General features: G+C 36.6%; 1 protein-coding gene across 6 annotated transcripts in view; it reads right to left on the bottom strand.

The window, feature by feature from the left end:
* Positions 1–8,907, bottom strand: part of EMB1025 (Pentatricopeptide repeat (PPR) superfamily protein) — a 76,568-nt gene extending 67,661 nt beyond the window's left edge. For 5 of the 6 annotated variants that reach the window (XM_089791726.1, XM_089791728.1, XM_089791727.1 and 2 more), the window contains exons 1-2: positions 6,747–8,907; positions 6,411–6,655 (exon numbers count right to left, since the gene is read on the bottom strand). In XM_089791726.1, coding sequence (XP_089647852.1) covers positions 6,783–8,804 — 2,022 coding nt within the window. In that variant the 5' untranslated portion in view covers positions 8,805–8,907 and the 3' untranslated portion in view covers positions 6,411–6,655; positions 6,747–6,782. The remainder of the gene's footprint in view (positions 1–6,410; positions 6,656–6,746) is intronic. The other variant, XM_089791730.1, reaches the window with a different exon arrangement.
* Between the last annotated feature and the right edge of the window lie 4,022 nt (positions 8,908–12,929).

Raw genomic sequence — 12,929 nt, 5'->3', positions numbered from 1 at the left:
ATGAAGATTATTTTAGCATAAGGCAAGGACAGCAGTTTTGATAGTTATGGTCAGTATCCTGACATTTTGACCTTTGTCATTAATGTCAAAGGGGGAGTAATAGCAGAAGAAAATTGGAAAACAGAAAATTTGGATAGTAAAGGGGAGAAATGTGAAAATAGTATACATGTGTAGTATGAAGTATATTGTAAGGGGGAGCATATATGTAAAGTTATAATAAATGTAATGTTTATTTTGTTAAGTTTTGTCACTTAGCCAATTTTCCCTATTTTGTTGTCATCAATGTCAAGGGTGGAGATTGTTGACAATTGGCTAATAGTGATTTGTAATTGTTGTCATTAATGGCAACACATGATGTACATGTTGACAAGAAACCTCAAAAATAAAAATACTTAGTGGTTGGTAATCAGAAAATTCTCTAAGTATAGAATTTGGTCTACGGCAATGTATTGTTTTGTTTATAACATGTTGCAGACATCATATTATGACAAACGAAGTTACATGGAGATAGTATACATGTTTGTGATGATGTGTATAATCTCGAAAGTTTGTACGGACTCTATAGAATATATATAATCATGTTTTGATGATGCAGGACAGCGGAATTGAAGGAAAGAATTGTTTTGTTTAAAAAACAATTACTTGTCCAATTAGGGCTGACATCCTAGATGTTTACTCTAACTTGAAAAAGAGAACTTTGGTCTTAGTTGGCCCAGCAGTAACTTATGTAAAGGCATGGTATTTATGCAAAAGACTTCTTGCGATAAGAAGTGTGCAATCTTGATATTATGAGGAAGCAAAGTACTTTTATGTGTTTGTGAGTGAACTTTTTGTGAAAGCGGTATATGCAAAGTTTTGTATGGACTATCTGGTGATCTGAGATCGAGCTAAAGATCAGAGATTAGACAAGGAAGACAAATAACAGTAAACTATTTGTTTGAGCAATGAGCTCTTCTTATAGTTGAAATCGCATGTTTGAGCAATGAGCTCTTCTTGTAGTTGAAATTGCATGTTTGAGCAATGGGCCCTTCTTGCATACATTGTACTACAACTCCTAACAGGGTTGGAATCTCCTAACAGGGATTCAAAGTCTCCTAACAAGGACTACTTATACTGAATTTGCTCATTGACTCCTAACAAGGTCCATCCTCTAACAAGGAACTTATATATCAGTATATTATTTAGTGGGTATTATCCCCACCGAGGTTTTCCCTTGGCCAGGGTTTCCCTAGTTAACAAAATATGGTGTTATGAGCTATCTTTGTGCATTGCTATTGTTACCATTCAGCATTACCTTATTGCTTGGTTATGCATGGCTTAAAGTAAGTAATAATATCCAGTTGGCGACTAAAGTTTGTAGATTACTAATTCAGCCCGCGCCCCCCCTCCCCGCTCCACGTAATCCCTACTTCTAACAGTGCCCTCTTAATAGTAGTAAGCTGCTCCAAGAGTGATAAGTGATCACTCTTATCTTCAAAATGTTTACATAGTCCAACTCCCAACCCATCCCAATCAGTAATAGAGTTAGGAGCCAAACCTCTATACCACTGCAAGGCTTTCCTTTTTAAAGATGAAGCTAAGAGCCTAACAGCAACATCATCTATTGCAATACCATGTATATTGCAGACATTTGAAACTTCTTGGATATGTTCTAAGGGAGAAATGGAAGTTTCACTAGTAAACTTAGGTATACTTTTAAGAGCTGCTACTGGTATATTGTATCTTTGAAGGTGGCAAAAGCATGGGCTCTAGGCTGTGCCATATGGAATAATGACCTATTCAAATGAAAGGATGGCACCCTAGGCTGTGATCTATCAACAGGAGGAGAGGAAAGGGATCTTATAGGTGTATGTGTTACTACTGCACTCCTAACTGGTAATAGGTATAATCTACTTCTCTTTCTTCTAGGATTTGAGAATGAAAGCTCAGTGTATTGGAAATTACCTCTAGAAGATGCCCTCGTATGAGCCTCGGGCATGAATCACAGCAACTTGGTCTGAAACCAAATGTATTAGTAGAGTAGAGTTGCCAAGTACCTTGTAACAATGAGCCTCTTGAAGGCCCGAAAAACTGAGAGCAGCACTATCTTCTCAGCATGTATTTGAAATTTCCTTCTTTGACACTAGTGCACTTAAAATGCTTCAATATGAGCATCCCACCGAGCGTGCCAAAAATTGTTATCACAAAAGCTTGCACCCTTGCCTAAAGTCTTATCTAAAAGCAACTTTGTGAAACATGGAAACAATCTCCAAGTTCTAGGACTTGAACACCGAGATTGAGTCTCCGGAGGAGGTCGGCTTCCTTAATATCAGGATGCACGTAACTAGTTCTTGAGAGGAAAAGGGAGAAAGAATGCATGAAAGCAAACTACCTATTCTAATCTAAGAGGAGGTGATACACCAAACAGTAGTTCAATCTTATCTCTACCTAGGAAATGCATAATTTACCAATACAACCTCAAAGTATATAGATTCAACCCTTGTTCAACTCAATAACTATATGCAGATCGGAAACTGAAAGAATGCTATAAGGAAGAGAATTCATTCTATATCATTCAAAGGGCCAAATAGATACAACCATGCAGTTGAAGAATAAAGACAATATATTAACACAAGGCAAGAAGGTATGGCACAGTATATTAATAGAAGAAAGAGATACAACGGAGAATATATTCAATTCAGAGGCAAAGGAAATTAGAATAGCAAAGCATAGAATATAATGCTATAGAATCAGAGCAAAGATTGACCCTTGGAAAGGGTACAAAAGTTGCTTTTATAGCTCAAGCATAATAGAGAAAGCTTCTACTGGAAGCCAAGAAATCAACCACTGCATTTAAGGTTGCAGAGAACAATCATTACAAATCTGAAGAAGATCTAATCTTGGTACACGTTCAGAGGTAGAAAACTGATCCCTATGTGCATTTTCAACCTTGGAAGGGACAAAAATGGCAGCCGTAACTGAAAATTGGGTAGATGGATAACCCAAAGCAGCAAGAAGACGTAAGATACAATTTACCATGCATGAAGAATGCAATAAAGTAATTGCAGGCGATCATAAGATCAATTTGGTCATTAAGTGCTGCTGGTTTCATTCTTGACACTGTCAAATTAGATATATCATCAAGTCAAACATTTTCATTTGTCAACCTGTACCTTTCTTGTAATTTCATTGGTCAAAGCCCCTTATTTTCCAACTCATACAAGTAGAAACCTTTTTATATTACGGTCAACTCAGGAACCTACGATCTTACGATCATTCAAACAGTCAAAACCCCTCGTAGCATCTCCAATTGAAAACCCAGCCCTTACGATCATACAATCGCCCTTATATCTCATGGTCGAAAGCACCTTTATACTCCTTGCGATCTTATGATTGCAACCCTGCTTTACAATCTTACGAACATACGAACACACAACAGCAACCTCGGCATAGGGTCGCAGATCAATCAATTTTATCTTACAATGTTACGGGCGCAATGAAATGACCTTACGATCTTAGGATCGCGGTCAATCGTAACATCGACAGCATAAAATGTCAACCTCACGATCTTACGATTGTGGTCAACCTAGCCCCTTGTTGTGTCCTTGGCGGTCTAATATTTTACCCCTATGATCTTACGAACAATGGTTCATCGTAAGATCAGAACATTGTATTGCTTGCCCTTAGGAAGAAAACATGTTGAATGAACATATCAACCTTTATTCCGATGTATTGACCCTTTGAAACTGGCACTTGCGATGTTACAACAATAGAAACAAGAGAAAACGGACCTACCTTGATACGTGGCAGCTTGTCGTTATGTCGCTATGACTAATAACCTTGCAACTTTGGATAGCGACATAACGACAACCATAGATCCTCCAAATCTAACGATTACAATGAAGCTGAGGCACTTGCATAATTTAAGACCCTCGACCAATCCGGGCTGGCCACCTGTTCACCCTTCTAACACATGAAGACTTACGATCTTAGGATTGCTTCCTTTTTCGTAGCTTCGGAGGCTTCATTAGTTGGCCCTTGAGATCCTACGATCATGCCCTTTATCGTAGCATCGAAACACCATCCTGTCTTACGATCCTACGATCGTCTTTACCTTTGTATGGTCGAGTATCTCCTTTCCAGCCTTTACGATCATATGATCCATTGGCCTTTTCGTAACATCGTGAGCCCTCCAATGAATCCTTACGATCGTGCGATCCACAGTTTGTTGTAACTTCATAACATCAACCAGCCTGTTCAACATTAAACACTTATGATCATACAATAAGAGCTATCGTAAGATTGTAATCCACAAAAAATGCACCCACGATGCTACGATCACAAAGGCAAATCATAAGATCGCAAGACTCAAAAACATAACACGCGATACTACAACCACGGGGCATATCGTAAGATGGTAACTTTGAAAGCTTATACTAGCGATACCATGACAAAAGGAAGATAGGAGATCAGGAGACGCAGCACTTGAACTTATGATGACTAGGCATTGTATTTATTATCTGGTATCATTAGCCATGTCACCGTAGTGGTTCCAAGTCAGCAAGATGTGTGTATCACCATTTTTTCTAACAGTGGATACTGTTGAGTATGCACTCATTTGTGCTTGCAGCTTTCATTTTATGCTTTGTGCGGTCAATATGCTGTTCTGACTGATAACGTTTAATGGCATCAGTTCTTTTCTTTGCTGTCGTAAATGATTAATTGTAATGCCTGCCAGTCACCTTTGGGCGTGTCTCTTCACTATCAGGTGGCACTTCCATTATGGAAGGAAATTCAAAAGTGCAGGATTTGTAACGTCAAGTGTGTAAAGCACTTGCATGTGTGACTATTCTGCAGTATCTTAAGTGTTTAAGTTCTGTGAAGTGTATATGCTCTGCAGTGTGGAAGTAACATATTATTTTCTCCTGTGTATTGAGAGTTTTTATATTTTCACAATCAATAGATAATCATCTAGTCCTTAGGTGAGGAGATTCAGATTATTTACAATCTGTTGTTTTATCAGTGATTCCGAGACTGTGTAAGTGCAAGCTTATTGATTGACTCTGTGAAGACATCAATCATAAGCACAAACCTTGTATTTAATGAAGGATCTATCTTTTGGTGCGGCTGGGTTTTTCCCTCAAGTAGGAAGCTTTTCCCAGGATAAAAATTGTGTCATCTGTTATTGTAGCTCTGATTATTGCAATTTATATTCTGGTTCTAAAATTTAACATGGGAGAGGCATATGACAACATCAGCTCAACAATTGAAATGATTAATGCTGTTGTAAATGAGAAAAAATAAAAAGAATCTACTTTCTTCAAACAGCTGCAAATAATTATTGTTGAACAATATAACAAAATGATCACTCCGCGAGATCTTGGTTTTGCATTGATTACAAAATAGTACAATGCTGAGATTTTCTTTGCTGACAAGAATTACACCACACAGAGAAGTCACAAATGAGTTTGTGGATTGTGTGCACCCCAATGGTCAAAGTATTTCCACTCTCTACAAGAAGTATAATAATGGTATTAACTCCATGGCCAAACATTCCAACACCTACAGCCTCTTGCAATCACAATTTTACAGCTAGTAATTTTTTAATTTTTCATCTACAAATCTTTATTTATATTTATTTCTATTTTTCAAACATTTTTTCTTCAAATTTGAAGTTTCATTTCTAATTTTATAACTCTAACACAGTAAATTTGCCTCAATAGGGTGCCGATCATCTTCATTTGAGAGGAATTGGAATACATACTCCATCCACTCAATAAGCATACTTGATTGGCATCAAAGAAAAACATAGAAGAGTTATTATACATGCATTGCAACTCATGCCCTCTTTTGTACAACCAAAATAACTACAAGGAAGGCACAACAAAGCTGTGGATGTAAAGCCAGAGCATACTAATTTAAATGTTTCCACTTCCCAGCAATCTTCAGTTTTAGATAAGTCAAATAGTCAGCAGCATACTTGTAGTGCAACTGTCAGGGCACTCCCTGTGGTTCCTCTAATCTACTCGTATCATCTAATGCCAATGATAATGATGATCTCTGTGCAAATTCATACGACACTGATTGCTGATTTTATCATTTAATATCAAACAATTATTATCTATCATGACATTCAAGTTTGACAAAATTGACATTGAAGTATTTTTTATTTCTATGGTGGTTTTGTATTTTATATGATGCAAATGTATAAATATTGATTTTTGTATGTTTTTTATACATCCGAACCCAACCACAAAAAAAAAATTGTTGTAATGGCAAACCCAAACCCCTGAAGCCATACTGTAATTTAGATGATGCCACACACATGAACAAATTTGAACCGGAGAAAACATCACTATCCTAATGCATAATGCATTCAGTCTGACAGTGATAATGCTACCAATATTATTAGCAAAGTATCTAGAGCATACCGCATCACTTGTCTATTTGCCATGAAGATGTGGATCAAAAGTTGTCTATTTGCAAAAAATGGGTTATACACGCAACTGAAGCCCGTTGTATTCCTCCCAAATAATTTTCCCATCACCCGCATTACATGATAACCATCCAAGTAGTCAACTTTCTTCAAATAATAGCAAATTTAATGGGAGGACAGATTGTACGAGCCCTTTAACCATTAGGGATTTCCAAGTTGTGAAGTTTAATTAAGGCAGCCCTGCAATGTTTGAAACAAGACAAATTTTAAATCATCATTGATTTGAATTCTCTTTAAAAGCATAGATTTCTCTCTTATAAAAGATCGCTACCTTTTTCTTTGATGAATGAACTGAACCTCCTCTAAATCAGCCATAAACCTTTGTAATGCAATCATCAATCGCCCGATACACCTTTCTGAGGGTACAAAGTCCTCTGACTGTAATGGTCCAAGTATAAATATCAGGAACAAAGCCCTTCTTCAACATTGCTTCCAAAACAGTGGAAGCACCGTGCATTCTTCCTTTCTTAGCGAGACGGAATACTAATTCCTCCATAAAATCTCCAGCATTATCTATCTTCCCACATTGACGTAAACCACTCATAAGAATATCACAAGTCCGAAAGCTAGGATCACAACCAAGGTGCAACATCTCATCTACAAGATCCATGGCACGGTATATGTTGTTCTGTTTGCAAAAGCCATCAATTAATGTGTTGTAGGTAACAACATCCGGTTGACAGCCCTTATACAACATCTCATCAAGAAGCGTAACAGCTTCATCCATTCGGCCAGCCTTGCAGAGCCCATTTATTAATGCACTGTAGGTCACAACATCTGGATTGCAACCGGAGTCCATCATGTTTTGCCAAATTTTAGTAGCCTCTTCTACGTCCCCACCTTCGCAGAGACCGTGAATCAATATACTGTAACTGAACGCATTTGGAATATGTCCCTTGTCCAACATCTCATTCCAGACAGCAACTGCTTCATGTACATTGCTTGCTTTGCATAGGCCATCAATCAAGGAGCTATATGTAACAACGTTTGGAATAAACCCCTTGTCGGACATCTCCCAAAGAAGCTCTTTTGCTCTGTTGATATCCCCTCTCTTACAGAGACCATCAATTAAAGCACTGTAAACGAACGCGTTGGTTTCACAATTGCCGTTTTTCATTTCATCCCATAGCTTAATTGCGTCCTGCACCTTCCCCACTTTGCATAGTCCACTCATCAGGGTAGAGTACGTAAACACATTAGGACTGCAACCTCTTTCCAACATCCCGGACAACATCTTTGCTGCATCATCCAATTTGCCAATCTTGCAAAGACCATTTATCATAGTGCTATAGGTGACTGTATTAGGGATGCACTTCTTTTCCATCATCTGATTCAAAATTTTAGAGGCTTTCTTCAACTTTCCCTGTTTACAGAAGCCATCAATGAGAATATTGTAAGTCACCACATTTGGAGAACAGCCCTTGAGCAGCATATTGTCCAAAAGCTTCAAGGCCCTAATCATGTCACCTCTTTTACAGAGACCATGAATCATAGCATTAAATGTTACCGTATTGGGAAAGCACCCATCAGCCTGCATTTCATCTAGCAGTGACATAGCCTCCTCAATCCTATTCTGCTTGCAAAATCCATTGACAAGAGTGCTGTAAGTAAACACGTCAGGATCACAGTGCCAAGTGGGCATTTCTTGAAACAATTGATAAGCACTATCTACACGATTACATTGGCATAAAGCCTTACAGAGAATATTAAAGGTGAGAACATTGGGTCTAATTCCAGCAGCCTTCTTGTCTGAGTAAAACTGAAGGGCCTCGTTGAAAAGTCCCTCTTGAACAAGAACATTTAACACAGAATTAAAAGACCTAACGCTGGGCTTGCAGTCATATTTTTCGAGAGCCTCGTAGAAAAAGCAAAGAGCCTCGTTGGGCATGTGAGCATTTCCATAAGCTTTGATAATGCAAATAAGGAGCTTTTCCTGCAAAACGCGACCCTCTTTATTCATTCGACTTAAAACCTTTTTCATTGCAGAAAACTGACCTGAAGATATAAGCTTTTCAATAAGAGTATGATAAGTGGCATCCCCTTGCCTGTATGAGCCCATTTCAGAGCCTCCTTCAAATATTCCTCTCGCGAGAGGAACATCATCGTCCTCTTCTTCATCACTAATAAAGTCATTTAGTGTATTGTTCAAATTACTGCTTTGAAGAGTCTGCGCCTCTGAATCTCTGATGTTCTCTCTGTCAGATGAAGTATGAGAAAAAAACGATTGTCTGAAAGGAGCAATGAAGTATTCGCAGCTTGTTAGGTTTATTTTTCTTCGTTTTCTATGTCTGAAAATAAGCATGGCCTTGTTCAAGGCTAATTTTGACATCAGGTTTTTCCCTGCGCTTCTGCATCAAAGCATGTACTATAGTAATAGATTCGACAAGCGCAAATTAACCACTTCTATTATTTTTATTTCCTATGCCGAAAACCATTTTGCAGCCAGCCCTCCGGACTAGGGGAGCTAGGTTTACAAACTTCGTCACTTCGAGTTTATGGCACTCGCTAGTGTTTTTTAAAGCTTTCTACATATAATTTTTTTTTTTTTTAATATTATATATCGATAGATCAAAAAGAGTTACAAAATATCACAGGGACACAAGACCTCAACCCCAAAGTATCAAGCAAAAACCAAAAGGTACATCAAAGAGAGCCAATAAAAGACAAAGCTCAGAGTATTGTTATAATCTTCCATCCATGAGGTCCAACCAGCAACACCCTACATCCAAACAATTTCTTTCTTTCCAAAATTTGAGTGAAGAGCTCGAGTTTGTCAAAATACGGTCCTCTAGTCTTGCGGATCTCTTTAATCAGCTTCTTGAGTGCCTCATCGAAGGCATGTTGATTGGCAGCAATGTTGGCCCACTCGTATCCATTCTTCATTTCGTATATAAACATGGTAGTGTGGCCATCTTGAAGGAAACGTAACAACTCCCTCTCCAACCTCATAATACAATAGACCTGAGAAGTGATTTTTAAAAATATGAGTTTTCAATGAAAAGCAGTAAGTAATCTACCACTACCTTGAAATTTATCCTCATTTCTAAATTTCCAAGTAAACCAAAAGATGTATGAAGAAAGGATTTGCCAGAACAAATTAGCATCTTTTTTAAGATTATGAATATAACAAGTAATAATATCAAAAGTAGAAACATGTTTAGAGATAATGATACCAAAGAGCAGCGAAATCTCTCTAGCAAAAGTACAATTAAAGAACATATGTCTCAAAAAATCAGACAAGTTACACACCAGGCAAGGGTCAATATTACCATGAGGAGATCTAATAGGGAGTCTGTCAAGCATGAGTTGCCACCTAAAACATTTGATTTTTGGGGGGATGGGGGACTTCCAGAAATACATAAGGATATTTTGTCATTGTGTGGGATTGAGATCAAGATACTAGATTGAATTAAAATGATATAAGATGGAGGAGTCATGATTAAGAGTTATGTAAATGTCTTTAGCTTTAACTCTAGGAAGGAGAGACCCATCATCCCATCAGAAAGAGAGGAATCATATATATACATGTGTGTGTGTGTGTCTGTGTGTGTGTCTGTGTGTGTGTGTGTGTGTGATTGAATGTAATAAAAATTTAATAATAAAAATATTTGTCTATAATGTTGATTGAATGCAATTAAAAAAATACTAATAAAACTAGTAGTCAATACAAATTTCATTTTTTAAAGGATGCACCTACTCATTTGTAGAACTAATGCATTATTGAATCAAGCCACCTATCAAATTCGAACCCAAGATCATCAAGAGCTACTCGACACACTTTGGGGAAAACCTTTATATAATAGAAATAATTAATTTTCACAATTATTAAAATATTTTTATATAATATTAAAATTAATTAAGTTAAATTAAATTAAATTAATTAAGTTAAATTAAATTAACTAATAACAACACACTAAATATAAATATAGATATAAACAAATTCATTTTCAAATTTCTTAAAATATTTGTAGAAAACTAATTTTCAAAAAATTTGAAATATTTGTTATAGTAATAACTAGTTAAGTTAAAATTAATATATGATACTAAAAAAATAAAAAATAATAATAAATGAATATTTCAAAAATAAATACTTGGCTGCAAAGTTATAAATTTAGAAATCAAATAGGCACTAAAATTACTCAACTTTTGCTTGAGTATTTAATTTTAAATATTTAAAGAATTATGATATTGTTTTTATTTAAAAAATTAAAAATAGTATATATTGTTTTCAATAAAAAAGCAAAACTATAATCAATTCAAGAATAAATAAATAAATAATATGAAATTATTTTCACAAGTTTTTTACTTCTTATAAGTTTAAAGCAATTCATAATAGTTACTAAAACCAAAAAAAATAAAGATAAAAAATAGAATAAATTATAGTTTAAAAAAGTTTGACATAAATATTAGGGTTATAATTTTTTGACTTTAATTTTAATTTTACTAGATCAAAATCTATGGGCTAAAATATTTATCGATTTAATAAAATTTAAGAAGTTTTGAGGACAATTGTTTAAAATTGTTTACAATTGTTTTTAATAAGCCTTGACATAACTGGTAGGAAATGGCAGAGGATAATGAAGGTGGCGGATGAAGCTAGCCTGTCTAGTTTTTTCAAAGTTAGTGAGGCCCTAGACTAATATCGTGGGGGTTTTAGGAAGGATAAACTTCTAGAGCCCTAGGGCAATGTGTGCCTGGTCATAATGAAATATCTCACTTTGGAAGGCAAACACAGTGTGTATTATTTTTACCATTTCCCTTTGTTTAATCACTTTCATAATAGGGAGTTAGTCTACATTCCATTTTTTCTAATGCACACCCTAGAATGTTAGGGAGAAAAAAAAGAAAGGGGCTAATTTTACTATTTTATATCAAGGGCTCATGTTTTGACTCTTTTAGTTCCACTTGGTCCTTGGCCCTCTCCATGTGATAGCCATTGATAATCTCCTTTCCACTTGGGCCCCCCTTCATCTAAGTTTGCAGGTGGTAGATATGCCCCTACTCCTCAACCCTCACCAAGTCAAACCCCTATTAAGGGTAGGAAAGACAAAACCCTAGCCTTGGACTTGACTGCCAATAAAAAAATAAAAATTGATAAGATGGTGGAGGTGGAAATTAGGTATTCAGATGATGATATATGTGGGAATAGAAGAAGGTTGGGAAGACTTGCTAAGACTAGAGCTAGATACAAACAAAAGGTCAATCACTCTCAAGAGGAGGAGGAGGAAGATACCAATTCAGAGGAGAGTGATAAGAACTCGAGGGATGCTCAAGAAAAGGTGAAGGATGAGATTGACAAAGAAGTGGAGAAGTGGGATGACATTGTTGATGGCACCTAGGATTTTGAGGTAGAGAACCCTACCAAGAACCCCTCCCAAGACCCCACTCATATTTTGGCCACCTTCACCCTGCTTTCTGCTAATAACCAGGAAAAATCCAAACTTGATAAGCTTCCCCTAACACTATCTCCTCCCTAATAAGAAAATATGGTTTGGAAATATTAAGGGCCCGCACTAACACTCTAGAGGTGCAAGATAAAAGGAAGTCTTCGGTGAGTTGTAGTAGGGCTCTTAACCTAAGTACTGCAGAGGATGGGATTGTTACTTGTAAAGACCTCCAGGAGTTAAAGGACAAGTGCAATGCATTGGAGGGGGGCTTCACCCTCTTCTCCAAGTTCACTCTGAAGGTGACCCATGCAGCTGCAACCACTCTCCAACTTCTAGCTCATGGAATGGAGGAGGAGGGCCTTGGGAAGGAGGACTTGAAGCTGCTCTATAATTTCCTTGTCGAAGATTGGGCCAAAGTTCTCCTAGCTGGGAAAGGAAAGAAAAAAGATGCCAGCTAGTGGTCTCCTAGTGCCTTGTATTTTTTGGTTCTCTATTGGTTTTTACTCCTCGTCCTCTTTTGATGGTTTTGGTTTTTCTATTGAACTTGGGTTTAGGTTGTAGGTGGTACGATGCAATGACCACCTACATGCCCTTTGTAAACTTGTTAAACTTTTCTAGTATTAAGAGTAGGAACTCTAGTACTTTTAATTACTATTATGTTGTTATTTATGTTTTTGATGTAAATCGCTAAGGGGTCTGTGTGGTTGTCTATTGGTTCCACCAATGTTGTTAAGGGTTAGCCCCCTATTTTTGACTACTTTTATATCAAAAATTGTTTATAAAGTATGAACTTTTAACATATTTTTTAAAATAAAAACGATTGATAATCGTTAATCTTATTAAATGTAATGAAAAATAGTGCCAATAGTGCCATGTTGTGATGGTTAAGTTGTTGCATTGTTATTCTTGCCATCGAGGTTCAAATCTCATGGGGATGAGGTCCCCCGTTTGTGGCCTCATTGGTTCATAGCTCCAAGTCAAAGCATTTACCCCTCTTTAAAAAAACAAAAATGTAATGAAAAATAGTAAGGGCAAAAATTATTTTTCTAAACAAAAATTACAAAAAA

This window comes from Cupressus sempervirens, chromosome 7 (assembly GCF_028749045.1).
Source record: "Cupressus sempervirens isolate cs-2001-9-10 chromosome 7, ASM2874904v1, whole genome shotgun sequence".
NCBI lineage: Eukaryota > Viridiplantae > Streptophyta > Pinopsida > Cupressales > Cupressaceae > Cupressus > Cupressus sempervirens.
This window is presented reverse-complemented; position numbering and strand designations above follow the sequence as displayed.